General features: G+C 37.4%; 1 protein-coding gene across 3 annotated transcripts in view; it reads right to left on the bottom strand.

Moving 5' to 3' along the window:
• The window catches only part of LOC133631101 (ATP-sensitive inward rectifier potassium channel 10-like), a 29134-nt gene extending 16060 nt beyond the window's left edge, over positions 1 to 13074 (bottom strand). Inside the window, exon 1 of one of the 3 annotated variants that reach the window (XM_062023143.1) lies at positions 12780 to 13074. Coding sequence is in view for 1 of the 3 variants with exons in the window: in XM_062023145.1 (XP_061879129.1) it covers positions 8884 to 8912 (29 nt within the window). In the remaining 2 variants the exon portion in view is untranslated. Of the gene's footprint in view, positions 1 to 8883; positions 9010 to 12779 lie in introns of those variants that run through there. The other 2 variants (XM_062023144.1, XM_062023145.1) reach the window with 2 other exon arrangements.
• Between the last annotated feature and the right edge of the window lie 2531 nt (positions 13075 to 15605).

Here is a 15605-nt window from a genome sequence, read left to right as displayed (position 1 = left end):
GTCAAAGTAAGACAAAAATAAAAAATAAAAATCTGAAGTTGTCTTTATTTTTTACTTTTAATGCCATGATTTTAATAGTCAAGCCCATGTGTGCACAGATTTTCCTCCATGCGGCCCCTGAGCTAAAATGAGTTTGACACCCCTGGTTTAGACTCTACTATGTGTCCCTTCTACCAAATCGTTGTCATTTGCGTCCCCAGAAAATTGCATTATGAAATTACTGTACATTTTCATAATAAAGCATATTTAATAAATACCATCAGAAAGATTAATTTGAAATACGTTGAACACTATGTTGCCTGTCCCAGCTTCCTAAAATTGGATATTGAATACAACAATTCAAATCCTACGGAAAGGTTGTACATTGTACATATTTTTGTTACGCTTCATACCAATTGTAGGTTTATTTTCTTTAAAACAAAAAAAAGGGGAAAATCACAATTTATTGTTGTCTCTGGGGTTTTCCCCTCAGTCATGTTACCCCCACACATTACACCATCTGAAGATGTGGAACATTCCATAAGTCAAATAACGTACAGGAAGTTGCATCATTCAAAAGAAAGGTATTTTTAAGTTTATTTCCATCGTATTTTAACTATGTATTTTGTGATGCTATGTTTTTATTTTAACACACATATTTTTGTTGAACTGTCATGTTCTCAGTGTCAACATGCTATTAGCATGAATACACAGCTATATTTAATGTATTCACCAATTATATGCTAAAAACTAATTCCTGTTATTTCAGTCCTGTTACTCAATGAGTCTTCTTTGGCTTAGTAACCTAGTAGAAAGATGAAATCAAATTGCCTGAGATGGAACATGACATATTTTGAGTACGGGAGTTTAACATTTGTATTAAGTATAGTTAAAAAAAAGACAGAAATGTACGTTTTATTTTGAAAGATGTATAACAAGCAAATGGCACTGATTCGGTGAAATGGCCTTGACGTGTTGGTGCTGTCTCATAAATACAGATATTTACAGTTTGTGTTTAGGTAAAATAGCTAGACGGATGTTATCATGTAGATCAGTGTTTTTCAACCTGTTTTTAGAGCCGAGGCACATTTTTTGCGTTGAAAAAATCCAGAGGCACAAAAACGAAACTCAGTTGACAGTAAAAAGTCGTTGTTGCAATTGTTGGATATGACTTTAAACCAGTGGCGTGCAGTCACTAGAGGCAGGGGAAGCGGGGCCTCACCTGCCATCATGGAAAGAAAAAAAATTAAAAAAGAAAAAAAAATTAATTAAATTGTTATATGTATCCAGTGATTATACTAAAGTTATTTTCCATTTAACTTCACCAGTTTTAGATTATTTTTATTTTTATCAGTGGCGTGCAGTCACTAGAGGCAGGGGAGGCGGGGCCTCACCTGCCATCATGGAAAGAAAAAAAATGTAAAAAGAAAAAAAAATTAATTAAATTGTTATATGTATCCAGTGATTATACTAAAGTTATTTTCCATTTAACTTCACCAGATTTAGATTATTTTTATTTTTATCAGTGGCGTGCAGTCACTAGAGGCAGGGGAGGCGGGGCCTCACCTGCCATCATGGAAAGAAAAAAAATGTAAAAAGAAAAAAAAATTAATCAAATTGTTATATGTATCCAGTGATTATACTAAAGTCATTTTCCATTTAACTTCACCAGTTTTAGATTATTTTTATTTTTATCAGTGGCGTGCAGTCACTAGAGGCAGGGGAGGCGGGGCCTCACCTGCCATCATGGAAAGAAAAAAAATGTAAAAAGAAAAAAAAATTAATTAAATTGTTATATGTATCCAGTGATTATACTAAAGTTGTTTTCCATTTAACTTCACCAGTTTTAGATTATTTTTATTTTTATCAGTGGCGTGCAGTCACTAGAGGCAGGGGAGGCGGGGCCTCACCTGCCATCATGCAAAGAAAAAAAATGTAAAAAGAAAAAAAAATTAATCAAATTGTTATATGTATCCAGTGATTATACTAAAGTTATTTTCCATTTAACTTCACCAGTTTTAGATTATTTTTATTTTTATTTTCACATTTGCCGTTCAAATACTGAGAAGAGACGGTGCGGTGATCAGCAGCCAGTTGAGGCACGTCACTGATTTGTGCCTCAACATGGATTGTCCACAATGACTCGGCTAACTGCTGAGCTGCTGTGCAGTGAGACTGTATTGCTATATGAATTATATCAGCTAACTAAACTATGGCATAGTTTAGTTAGCTGAGGTATATAATGTACAGTGTATTTTGTCAAAAACTGTATGTGTGTAACGTATTTCTTGTGCTGAGCATTCATAAAACTGCTGCAAAACACGTACTGGTTGAGGCTCGCAGTAATCCGGCCTCCTGGTGGTAGAGGGCGGTAGTGATCCCAGAGATCATTCCTTGGCCGCAGAAGAAAAAAAAAAAAAAGAAAAAAAAAAGTTTGCAAGTCAATTAGTGCAGCGATTGTTTATTTCCTCTCGCCTGGACTTTTATTAAAAACATGGAGGATTACATTTGTAAAATAAAACAGTTTTCTAAACTGGACTTTCAATCTAAGCAGGAGGTAATAATTAAAGGTAGACCAACGCCGGAGCTAAAAGGTTTGCTTTTGACTTCGGGACAGAAGACCCGTTCTTTTCAAATGGCGTGGTACACACGCAAAGGCTGGCTGTGTGGATGTCCAGCAAGAAAGGTAAGACCATAATAATGTTTTTTTATTAAATGTGCTTTTTTGTGTGCTACAGTTGTGTAAAGAATGCTGGTATGAGCTTTTAAACATAACCCGTTAACTGCTGCCAATCACATGGTGAATAAGATACTATTTAGGGTTCATATGTTTGTAAATCTGACTGTGATGATGCAGTGCCTCACCAGACATTAACCTCACCGCACACCACTGCTTTAAACCATAACTAAGAATGCATCACTATAGCTCTTGTCTCAAAGTAGGTGTAAGTCACGACCTGTCACATCACGTCGTGACTTATTTTGAGTTTTTTGCTGTTTGTGTAGTGTTTTACTTCTTGTCTTGCGCTCCTATTTTCTCTTTTTTGGTATTTTCCTGTAGCAGTTTCATGTCTTCCTTTAAGCGATATTTCCTGCATTGTTTTAGCAATCAAGAATATTTCGGTTGTTTTTATCCTTCTTTGTGGGGACATTGTTGATTGTCATGTCATGTTCGGATGTACTTTGTGGACGCCGTCTTTGCTCCACAGTAAGTCTTTGCTGTCGTCCAGCATTCTGTTTTTGTTTACTTTGTAGCCAGTTCAGTTTTAGTTTCATTCTGCATAGCCTTCCCTAAGCTTCAATGCCTTTTCTTAGGGGCACTCACCTTTTGTTTATTTTTGGTTTAAGCATTAGACACCTTTTTACCTGCACACTGCCTCCCGCTGTTTCCGACATCTACAAAGCAATTAGCTACCTGCTGCCACCTACTGATATGGAAGAGTATTACACGGTTACTCTGCCGAGCTCTAGACAACACCGACACTCAACAACAACACATCATTTGCAGACTATAATTTCTAGTTTGCAAAAAATATTTTTAACCCAAATAGGTGAAATTAGATAATCTCCCACGGCACACCAGACTGTATCTCACGGCACACTTGTGTGCCACGGCACAGTGGTTGAAAAACACTGATGTAGATACTTCAATAAATGGACATCACAGTTCCAGATGTTGTCATTATGATTGTAGATATGTGAATGGACAAACATGTGTACATTAGGTGATTATGTGAAGGTGTTTAGAGATGCTGCTATGTGTAAAATAAATATCAATAAACAAATGTTTGCATTAGGAGTGTAGATATGTGAATGGAAAAACATGTTTACATTAGGCCGGGGGTCGGCAACCCGCGGCTTTAGAGTCGCATGCGGCTCTTTAGCGCCGCCCTAGTGGCTCTCTGGAGCTTATTCAAAAATGTATGAAAAATGGAAAAAGATGAGGCGAAAAAAATATATTTTTGTTTTATCATGGTTTGTGTAGGAGGACAAACATGACACAAACCTCCCTAATTGTTATAAAGCACACAGTTTATACTAAACATGCTTCACTAATTCGAGTATTTGGCGAGCGCCGTTTTGTCCTACTAATTTTGGCGGTCCTTGAACTCACCGAAGTTTGTTTACATGTATAACTTTCTCCGACTTTCTAGGGCGTGTTTTATGCCACTTCTTTTTCTGTCTCATTTTGTCCACCAAACTTTTAACGTTGTGCATGAATGCACAAAAGGTGAGTTTTGTTGATGTTTTTGACTTGTGTGGAGTGCTAATCAGACATATTTGGTCACTGCATGACTGCAAGCTAATCGATGCTAACATGCAATTTAGGCTAGCTATATGTACATATTACATCATTATGCCTCATTTGTAGCTATATTTGAGGTCATTTAATATCCTCTTAATTCAATTTATATCTCATGACATACTATCTGTGTGTAATATGACTTTTAATTTTTTGCGGCTACAGACGGATTTGTTTTTGTATTTTTGGTCCAATATGGCCCTTTCAATATTTTGGGTTGCCAACCCCTGCATTAGGCGCTTGTGTAAAGGTTTTCTTCGCTAGCGGCCAGGCCATAATACAAATAGTATTTTTTAAAAACACAATTAAACACACCGAGAAGGTGTTTTATTGTTTGTGGTATGGCGCCATCTTTTGGACGAGTTTGCACACTGCAGGTGCTCCATTTGGTGCTTTCAACTGGAAATAGAGTGCCGTTCTGTTTTCTTCACTGCAAAAACTGAAATCTAAGTAAGATGAAATATCTCAAATAAGGGTGATATTTCTTTATTTTCTGTCTGATAAGATGATTCTTCTCACTAAGCAGGTTTTATGTTAGAGTGTTTTACTTGTTTTAAGGGTTTTGGTCCTAAATGATCTCAGTAAGATATTACAGCTTGTTGCTGAGATTTGATGACCTATATTGAGTAAAACATGCTTGAAACTAGAATATCAACTGTTGCAAAGCTGTGTCATCAACACTCACAAGTATAAAACTACTTTTTTAAAGTAATCATTTCTTACTTCAAGCATGAAAAAATAAAATCATGATGCCGAGCGCATATCATTATGTCAAGATAATGGCACTAGCATTTACTTCATTTAAGAATATTTTTCAACATATTGAGCAAAAAGGTGTCTTTTTTTTTCTACCAAGAAAAGTGCACTTGTTATTAGTGAGAGTATACTTATTTTAAGGTATTTTTGGGTTCATTGAGGTTAGCTAATTTTACTTGTTTTGGAAAGTCTTGACAAGCTGAATTTTCTTGTTCTATTGGCAGATAATTTTGCTTAGTTCAAATAAAATACCCCTAATTTTTGTTTTGTTTTTTCTTGTTTTTGAACACTGACGTTTTTACTCGTATGGATTCTTCATTATTATCACTCCAAGCATCTTTTGTAAGTTTTACAGTATAACTAAAATTGTTCATACTTTCTAACCCGTCCCATTTGTGATGTCTGCAGGAGTGTTTTCATGGACATTAGTACGCGCTATCGTCATGTAATGATGCGTCGTTGGCATTAGCTAATATGCTAACATGTTTACGGGTGTCTGTGTTAGTATTATTAACTTACAACAGCATTTTTTTTGGTATTGTTTTAGTTAAATTCACCAAGACGTCATCACCGTGGAACAATTTAGTCTGTTTAGCTGATGAGAGAACTAACTTCCACAGCTAGTGGGTGACGATGTTTTGTTGGATTAGCCGTTTTACTGCCGTGTTACATGCACTGTTTGCGAACACTTAAGATATATACAGAATATTTCTGTGTTAATAACTCATGTCACAACATGGCTTATAGTCCGGTGCGGAAAATACATGAAAAATGTAGGCTTTTACACCGGTGCGCTAATTAGTCCAAAAAATATGCTGGTTTTAATTAGCCTCTCAAATCATCCAGTGGCTTTAAAATTATAAAAAGATATTGCTGAATAGACAATATGTTTAGTATGTTTTTATTTCTGACAGTCCAAATATGCTGACACACACGTAGAACGCAGGATTCTCTGTCTTTGCAGCACCTCTTTTCTCAAAGCCATGCGTGTAACTGTCAGTTTGCATGTACTTTTCAGACGTGCTAAATAAAGATGCAAAATAGCGTATTGTGGGCGTTCTTGTGATCAGCATATATTCTGCACCATCATGAAGACGGACACGCTAAACGGATTGCGCTCCTTACACTGCAAAAAGTCAGTGTTCAAAAACAAGAAAACAAAATACAAACATTTGGGGTATTTTACTTGAACTAAGCAAAATTATCTGCCAATAGAACAAGAAAATTTGGCTTGTCAAGACTTTCCAAAACAAATAAAACTAGCTAACCTCAATGAACCCAAAAATACCTTAAAATAAGTATATTCTCACTAATAACAAGTGCACTTTTTTTGGTAGAAAAAAAAAATTGGACCTTTTTGCTCAATATGTTGAAAAATATTCTTAAATAAGTAAATGCTAGTGCCATTATCTTGACATAATGATATGCGCTCGGCATCATGATTTTTTTTTTCATGCTTGAAGTAAGAAATGATTACTTTGAAAAAGTAGTTTTATACTTGTGAGTGTTGATGACACAGCTTTGCAACAGTTGATATTCTAGTTTCAAGCATGTTTTACTCAATATAGGTCATCGAATCTCAGCAACAAGCTGTGATATCTTACTGAGATCATTTCGGACCAAAACCCTTAAAACAAGTAAAACACTCTAACATAAAATCTGCTTAGTGAGAAAAATTATCTTATCAGACAGAAAATAAGCAAATATCACCCTTATTTGAGATATTTCATCTTACTTGGATTTCAGTTTTTGCAGTGTAATCTACTCACTTAAGTAATCCTCTGTGCACAAGTTTAGTAGATCAGCCTTGCGTGTGCTAGCAAGATTGCACCTGTTTTAGTACGTGCAAACCTTCAGTAGATCAGGCCCCAATACTTTTAAAGTTTGTTTTTGACTTTACAATTGGGTTTAAAGCACCTGCCCAAACATGTCAATAACGAAAGATAGCCCCTGCATATCTTTGCGCTTTTCTATGCGGCTGGACTATGCGCCAAAAAAATATAATTGACATGTGTAACTGATGTAATTATGACAATAACAATAACATAATTGATTGATTGATCGGTTGATTGATTGATTGATTGATTGAGGAAGTTCTGTGAGGTATTTGGACTTATTTTTAAAGCACTAAGTGTCATGATCTGTGGTCCGGATCATGTTTTGTATTTTCTGTTAGTTTTGGACTCCTTTAGTTCCTGTTTTGGCACCTCTGAGTTTGTTTTGGTTGCCATGGTTGCTCAATGTGTTCACCTGTCTCTGATTAGTGTCCGCCCGCTCACCTGCTTCCCGAGCACTAATCAGTACGATCAGCACGTAGTGCCTTCGGCTTGTTTTCCGTATTTTGTACTCCTTTGATTTTTTGAGAATTAAATCATGTTTTTACCTGCACGCTTTGTCCGAAGTGGTCCGTCTGCCTCCCAGGAGAATGAACCCCGTCGTGACACTAAGAACATAAACCTTAACCCAGCCTTTTTTTTTTTTTTTTACACTTGTATGACAGTTGAGACTTTGTTGCTTAAAACAAATAGTAAAGGTTTTATGAGAGTTACACTGTAAAAAAAAAAAATTATGTAAAAAAAACGGTCATCTACTGGCAGCTACGGCTGCCAAACGAAAACCATAAAATTAAAGTAAAACATTGTAAACCAAATAATGATCAAAAACATTATATTTACAGGAAATTTTCATGAAACGTTTTGCGGAAAGATATCGTAATTTTACATGAATTTGAAAGTAATTTAAGAAAACAGAAAATGCTATGTATAATTAATTTGGTATTTTTCTGTAAAAAAAAATTGAAATATACACTACCGTTCAAAAGTTTGGGGTCACCCAAACAATTTTGTGGAATAGCCTTCATTTCTAAGAACAAGAATAGACTGTCGAGTTTCAGATGAAAGTTCTCTTTTTCTGGCCTTTTTAAACGTTTAATTGACCCCACAAATGTGATGCTCCAGAAACTCAATCCGCTCAAAGGAAGGTCAGTTTTGTAGCTTCGGTAACGAGCTAAACTGTTTTCAGATGTGTGAACATGATTGCACAAGGGTTTTCGAATCATCAATTAGCCTTCTGAGCCAATGAGCAAACACATTGTACCATTAGAACACTGGAGTGATAGTTGCTGGAAATGGGCCTATGTAGATATTGCACCAAAAAGCAGACATTTGCAGCTAGAATAGTCATTTACCACATTAGCAATGTATAGAGTGTATTTCTTTAAAGTTAAGACTAGTTTAAAGTTATCTTCATTGAAAAGTACAGTGCTTTTCCTTCAAAAATAAGGACATTTCAATGTGACCCCAAACTTTTGAACGGTGGTGTACATAGTTTGTCATTACTGGCATATTACTTAAAATAACAGGCGGATTGTTTATTTACAGATAATGTCTTCAATTCTACAGTTTTATAAACTTTTTTTTTTTTTAAATAGAAAAATTACAGTAGAAATTTAGAGTAAATTAACCATAAAAATAGGATTTTATTTTTTTTTACAGTGTACAGTTAGACCCAGGAACGGATTATGTCCAATTGCTTCCGAATCCAAACCGATTGGGTTCGACCTTCGAGGTACCGAGTCCACTTGAGGCCCGTCAGGGTCTCTGCATGTCTGACGGCGGATGACATAACCAATCGGTTTTAATTACATCACCTTTTTGTGATGATGAAAGGATGCGAGACCCTCAAAAGCCTCAGACTCACAATGACACCATTGAAAAGTCCACTGTTGCCAACTTGCCTCTCATCCCCATCTTCTCCTGACACACACACACACACACACACACACACACACACAAAAACACACATCTCCCAGAAAAAAAAAGGTGTCAGCCATATTTTGGACCGACCTCTCCAGCAGGATGTATTCCATCTCCATGGCAACACCACAACCTGCTGCACGGCGCTTCCTCAGTGAGCCCGGTCCGCCGACTGAATCTAAACTTTTTCTTTGGCCAGACAAAAGGAGCGCTGAGTGTTTTCCTCACCTCCCTCCCTCTGGCTTTCTACTTCTCCTCTTTTCCTCTCCCTCCTTCTCTCTCTCTCCTCCGTCCACACAGGAATGCTTTGTTTGGCTCCCAGATGAAAGAAACAAAAGACGACATTGACAAAAACGACTCTGTGCCCATCACTCTGTAAATGTGTGTGTGCGCGAGTGGGCCGGCAATTACACGTGAATTTGTGTGTGACTGTAGGCAAACGGATTTTCTATGCTGTGTGTGTGTGTAAGCGAAAACGGGGAGATGTGCGACAAAAGGCCCTCGTTAGTATTCCGCAGAGGGGAGTGATCCACCTCCATCGGCGAGAGGAGCAGCTGCGCACAAACTATCAAAATAACAACACAAACAGAAGATGGCGCTACTTTTTCGAATGGATTTGCATGTGTTTTAAAAGTTGACCTCGTATAAAATGTGTTATAGCTCAGGGGTACCCAAACTTTTTTGCCTCCATGTGCCAATGGATAATGAATATGAAGACAGGGTGTCCCGATACGACTTTCCCATTTTCAGTACGTTACCAATATTGGAGCTTTAATAATTGACCGGTAGGGATATTGATCCATTACAATATCAACAGGAATCCATCATCAATCAATCATTCAACATCAATCATCATTGTGTATAGCGTGGAATATTAGAAAAGGTTTGATTAAGTGAAATGAGTCAAACAGAGAACAATGGTAGGTATAATAAAAGCTCTGTTTTCATCGCAATATTCCACAGTATTCTGGACATCTGTGTTGGTGAATCTTTTGCAATTTGTTTAATGAACAATGAAGACTGCAAAGAAGAAAGCTGTAGGTGGGATCGGTGTATTAGCGGCCGGCTGCAGCAACACAACCAGGAGGACTTTGACTTGGATAGCAGACGCGCTATCCGACGCTAGCCGCCGACCGCATCGATGATCGGGTGAAGTCCTTCGTCGCTCCGTCGATCGCTGGAACGCAGGTGAGCACGGGTGTTGATGAGCGGATGAGGGCTGGCTGGCGTAGGTGGATAGCTAATGTTTTTAGCATAGCTCTGTGAGGTCCCGTAGCTAAGTTAGCTTCAATGGCGTCGTTAGCAACAGCATTGTTAAGCTTATCCAGGCTGGAAAGCATTAACCGTGTAGTTACAGGTCCATGGTTTAATAGTATTGTTGATTTTATGTCTATCTGTCCAGTCAGGGGTTTATTTCTTTTGTTTCTATCTGCAGTTAAGCCCGATGCTATCACGTTAGCTCCGTAGCTAATGTGCTTCGCCGATGTATTATCGTGGAGATAAAAGTCACTGTGAATGTCCATTTCGCGTTCTCGACTCTCATTTTCAAGAGGATATAGTATCCGAGGTGGTTTAAAATACAAATCCGTGATCCACAATAGAAAAAGGAGAAAGTGTGGAATCCAATGATCCCTTGTACCTAAGTTACGGTCAGAGCGAAAAAAGATACGTCCTGCACTGCACTCTAGTCCTTCACTCTCACGTTCCTCATCCACGAATCGTTCATCCTCGCTCAAATTAATGGGGTAATCGTCGCTTTCTCGGTCCGAATCGCTCTCGCTGCTGGTGTAAAGAATGGGGAAATGTGAGGAGCTCTTCCATCTGCGACGTCACGCTACTTCCGGTACAGGCAAGGCTTTTTTTATCAGCGACCAAAAGTTGCGAACTTTATCGTCGATGTTCTCTACTAAATCCTTTCAGCAAAAATATGGCAATATCGCGAAATGGTCAAGTATGACACATAGAATGGATCTGCTATCCCCGTTTAAATTTAAAAAAATCATTTCAGTAGGCCTTTAAGTTGAAGTGGACTGGTAATTGTTTTTTTGGGCAAAAACCTGGTGGCCACAACAATTCCTGAAGTTGAAGAATGCGGACACATTTGTTACTGGATACTTTCTAATACGTTTCTGAATTGGAGACTTTGTATGTGTAAGTAATATGCAACTGTAATTATTTGATACTTGCTTGTATTGACAAATGTGCTGTTTTGGACTGCAATATTGTTAAAACAGTATTACGTGTGTCTAGCTTGTGTGCTATCGTGTGCTTAGATGTTGTGTACCGCTAGCTCCTACCTACCATGTTTACATTTTGTAGATGACTTGACTAAAATGGAAGGAAAGACCACCTTTGTGTGCTTATTGGAGGACATTGCACAAGAGATTTTACATGCAAACTGATATCATCCTATTTTTTTTCTGATACCACACCAATATCATTTATTGATATTGGATCAGGACAACCTATTTTAAGTGTAAAACACGGATAACCTAAATGTAAATTAAAAAAGATCCCAACCATTGTTTTTGTTATTTGGAATCATCTAGATTTTTGTTGTGTCACATATGCAAAATCCATATATATATTTATATATATATATATTTATATATATATATATATATATATATATATATATATATATATATATATATATATATATATATATATATATATATATATATATATATATATATATATATATACATACATATATATATATATATATATATATATATATATATATATATATATATATATATATATATATATATATATATATATATATATATATATATATATGCATATATATATATATATATATATATATATATATATATATATATATATATATATATATATATATATGCATGTATATTTACATATATTTATACATACATACAGTATATACATATATACACACATATACTTTTAAACACAAACACATTTATAAATATATACTTTAATATGTATTGGTTGCAAACAGCAAGACAATATTTATCAAACTAAAAACTAAAATAATTTCACTTAATTTCCCTGTTTTAAAAAGTGTTGGATTTGTTTTCAGTAAGGTAACAATAATTTATTAATATGATTAGAATTACAATTCAAATGCAATTTTTTAGCTTTACTGGTCAATAAATGAATGGAAAATGTAATTAAATGTATTAAAAAAGTTAAATACCATTTGCAAAAAAAAATTCTTGTTTAACATTCTGTTAATATGTATTGATAGTCAAGTTGACAAGAGAGAATACACAGTATAGGTTGCTGTTTGATTTGTAATAATATATCTATGTATGTAAATAAATTGTTCCGGTTTTTTTTCCGTCAAGAAATGTTATAGTTTTTTTAGTTTAGTCTTTATTTGAAGGGACAATGCACATGAGAAATTAAGCTCAAAGACAGATATGTTCTGCACCAGATTGTAGCTAAATAGCTCATTTCCATCTGCAGGCCCTGCTTACCTAAATTAAAAATATACAATAACATGCAATAAAATCATACCATAGCATGGACACTAAATTAAGAACAGTCATAAAATTATCACATATTTCTATTTTTGCAGAGCACAAATCAAGATGTATATACTGTATATATATTTTAATGATCTATGGTTGTAATATATATCAATAGAAAATTTGGAAAAAATAAAAAATAAAAAAATAACAACCTAAGTAATTCATTTTAGGAAATTATATAAATATATACGTGTGTGTGTGTGTGTGTGCGTGTGTGTGCGTGTGTGTGTGTGTATTTACAAATGTTAAATTCTTAAAGTAAGTCTCTATGATTATCAAGTATTATTATTTTATATAATAGAGTATTTATTGATGGTACATTTAGAGAAACTTGAGGAAATGTATTGTAATGTTTTCAAAATGTGCATAATAAAAAAATATTTTTCGTGAGGGAAATAAAGTGGTGAAATAATTATCGTAAAAAAAAAATCGTATCGAGCCTACTTTTCCTAATGCAAGTCTTACCTTTCAAGGCGGTTCTGATGTGGTACTAGCGGAGACGTGCAAGAGAAGTTTGGGAGCCCGGCGTGCACATGTCGGCTTTGTTTGTGTGCAGGCGGGCCAGAACACTGATGCTCCTCTCGCAGGAGAATTATGGACCCTCTGGATGGTCCACTTTGTGAGCTGCAAATCCTTCCCAAAGCTTAGCTCTATAAGGGGCCGCTCTCGCTCCCGCCCTGGCACCTCTTTCTGCTCCCTCCCGGCATTCCCAGTGACCACCTCTGGAGCGACAGACACACACACACACATTAACTACAATTAGGAAGGGGTAACCTTCACCTCTGTGAACAACGTGCACATGAAGTGGCAACCGCACGTGCACACCCCTCCCTCCCTTTCCCAAACACAATTGCTCTTTTAGGGGGTTCCACATAACCCTCCCACCCCTATTCATGAATGAAGTGAAGAGCGTTTGCCAGCACGGAGCGTCCTGTTGGGGCTCGGAGAGGAACATTTCGTGAGGCGAATTTGAGCGCCTCTCTCGGCCTCAAGGTGACAAAGCACAATTTAAGAACCCTGGCTGACTTGTGGATCTGGGGCCAGCATCCAGCCCGGAGTTCAATCGGACTTCCTGTCTGTAAAAAGGTCTGTCGTTGAAGCGACACTAATGTGATGCAAAGACCTAATTGATGTAAAGAAAGCAGAACCTGCTGCCTACCTCTTGTGTAATGTTCATGTTGTTGTTACTCAGCCAGCGTTTGTGGGTCTGATGGACCCGTTGCATTTTGTGGCTTTTAAAGGCCTACTGAAATGAACATTTTTTATTTAAACGGGGATAGCAAATCCATTCTATGTGTCATACTTGATCATTTCGCGATATTGCCATTTTTTTGCTGAAAGGATTTAGTAGAGAACAACGACGATAAAGTTCGCAACTTTTGGTACCTGATTAAAAAAAAGCCTTGCCTGTACCGGAAGTAGCGTGACGACACCGGAAGAAGGACTGCTCACATTTCCCCATTGTTTTACACCAGCAGCGAGAGAGATTCGGACCGAGAAAGCGACGATTACCCCATTAATTTGAGCGAGGATGAAAGATTTGTGGATGAGGAACGTGAAAGTGAAGGACTAGTGTGCAGTGCAGAACGTATCTTTTTTCGCTCTGACCGTAACTTAGGTACAAGCTGGCTCATTGGATTCCACACACTCTCCTTTTTCTATTGTGGATCACGGATTTGTATTTTAAACCACCTCAGATACTATATCCTCTTGAAAATGAGAGTCGAGAACGCGAAATGGACATTCACAGTGACTTTTATCTCCACGACAATACATCGGTGAAGCACTTTAGCTACTGAGCTAACGTGATAGCATCAGGCTTTACTGCATATAGAAACAAAACAAATAAGTCCCTGACTGGAAGGATAGCCGGAAGATCAACAATACTACCAAACTCTGGACACGGTAACTACACGGTTAATGCTTTCCAGCTTGGCGAAGCTTAGCAATGCTGTTGCTAACGACGCCATTGAAGCTAACTTAGCTACGGAACCTCGACAGAGCTATGCTAAAAACATTAGCTCTGCACCTACGCCAGCTCTCATCTGCTCATCACGACCCGTGCTCACCTGCGTTCCAGCGATCGACGGTACGCTGAAGGACTTCACCCGATCACCGATGCGGTTGGCGGCCCGGAGACGGAGGAAGTCAAGGTGAGGTCATTCGGCTAGCGCATCTGCTATCCTCAAAGCCCTCCTGGTTGTGTTGCTGTAGTCCGCCGCTAATACACCGATCCCACCTACAACTTTCTTCTTTGCAGTCTCCATTGTTCATTAAACAAATTGCAAAAGATTCACCAACACAGATGTCCAGAATACTGTGGAATTTTGAGATGAAAACAGAGCTTTTTGTATTGGATTCAATGGGCTCAGAATACTTCCGCTTCAACCGTTGACGTCACGCGCAAACGTCATCATATCGAAACGTTTTCAGCCGGAAGTTTGCCGGGAAATTTAAAATGTCACTTTATAAGTTAACCCGGCCGTATTGGCATGTGTTGCAATGTTAAGATTTCATCATTGATGTATAAACTATCAGACTGCGTGGTCGGTAGTAGTGGCTTTCAGTAGGCCTTCACAATCAAACACTTTTATGTTAAAATACTGAACAGATGTTTATTGGGATAAGGTAAACATCTCATAAAAGTGTTTGATTATGAGGCATTAAAAGCCACAAAATGCAACGGGTCCATCAGACCCACAAACTCTGGCTGAGTAACAACAATATGAACGTTGCACGGAAACTTTCTCTGCCAGTTTCTGCATCCCACAGGGATTCTTCTTTTGTGTTTCTGCACCTGCGGTTCCTACACAAGGTTGCAACATTGTTTGTCAACACTGTCTGCTCTCATTTTCTCGCACATTTGACCCTCTGGTGTTCTGTGTACCTACACTCTGTCCTCCTCCTCTCTAGGCCTGGTGTGTGTGTGTGTGTGTGTGTGTGTGTGTGTGTGTGTGTGTGTGTGTGTGTGTGTGTGTGTGTGTGTGTGTGTGTGTGTGTGTGTGTGTGTGTGTGTGTGTGTGTGTGTGTGTGTGTGTGTGTGTGTGTGTGTGTGTGTGTGTGTGTGTGTGTGTGTGTGAACCCGGACATATTATATGTAATGGAAATATAAAGGGAGGGTGTATGATGTGTGGTCATTAAATATGTATTCTGATATATGTTCTTCACCAGAGGTGGGTAGTAACGCGCTACATTTATTCCATTACATCTACTTGAGTAACTTTTGGGATAAATTGTACTTCTAAGAGTAGTTTTAATGCAACATACACTACCGTTCAAAAGTTTGGGGTC

This window comes from Entelurus aequoreus, linkage group LG16 (assembly GCF_033978785.1).
Source record: "Entelurus aequoreus isolate RoL-2023_Sb linkage group LG16, RoL_Eaeq_v1.1, whole genome shotgun sequence".
Taxonomy (NCBI): Eukaryota; Metazoa; Chordata; class Actinopteri; order Syngnathiformes; family Syngnathidae; genus Entelurus; species Entelurus aequoreus.
This window is presented reverse-complemented; position numbering and strand designations above follow the sequence as displayed.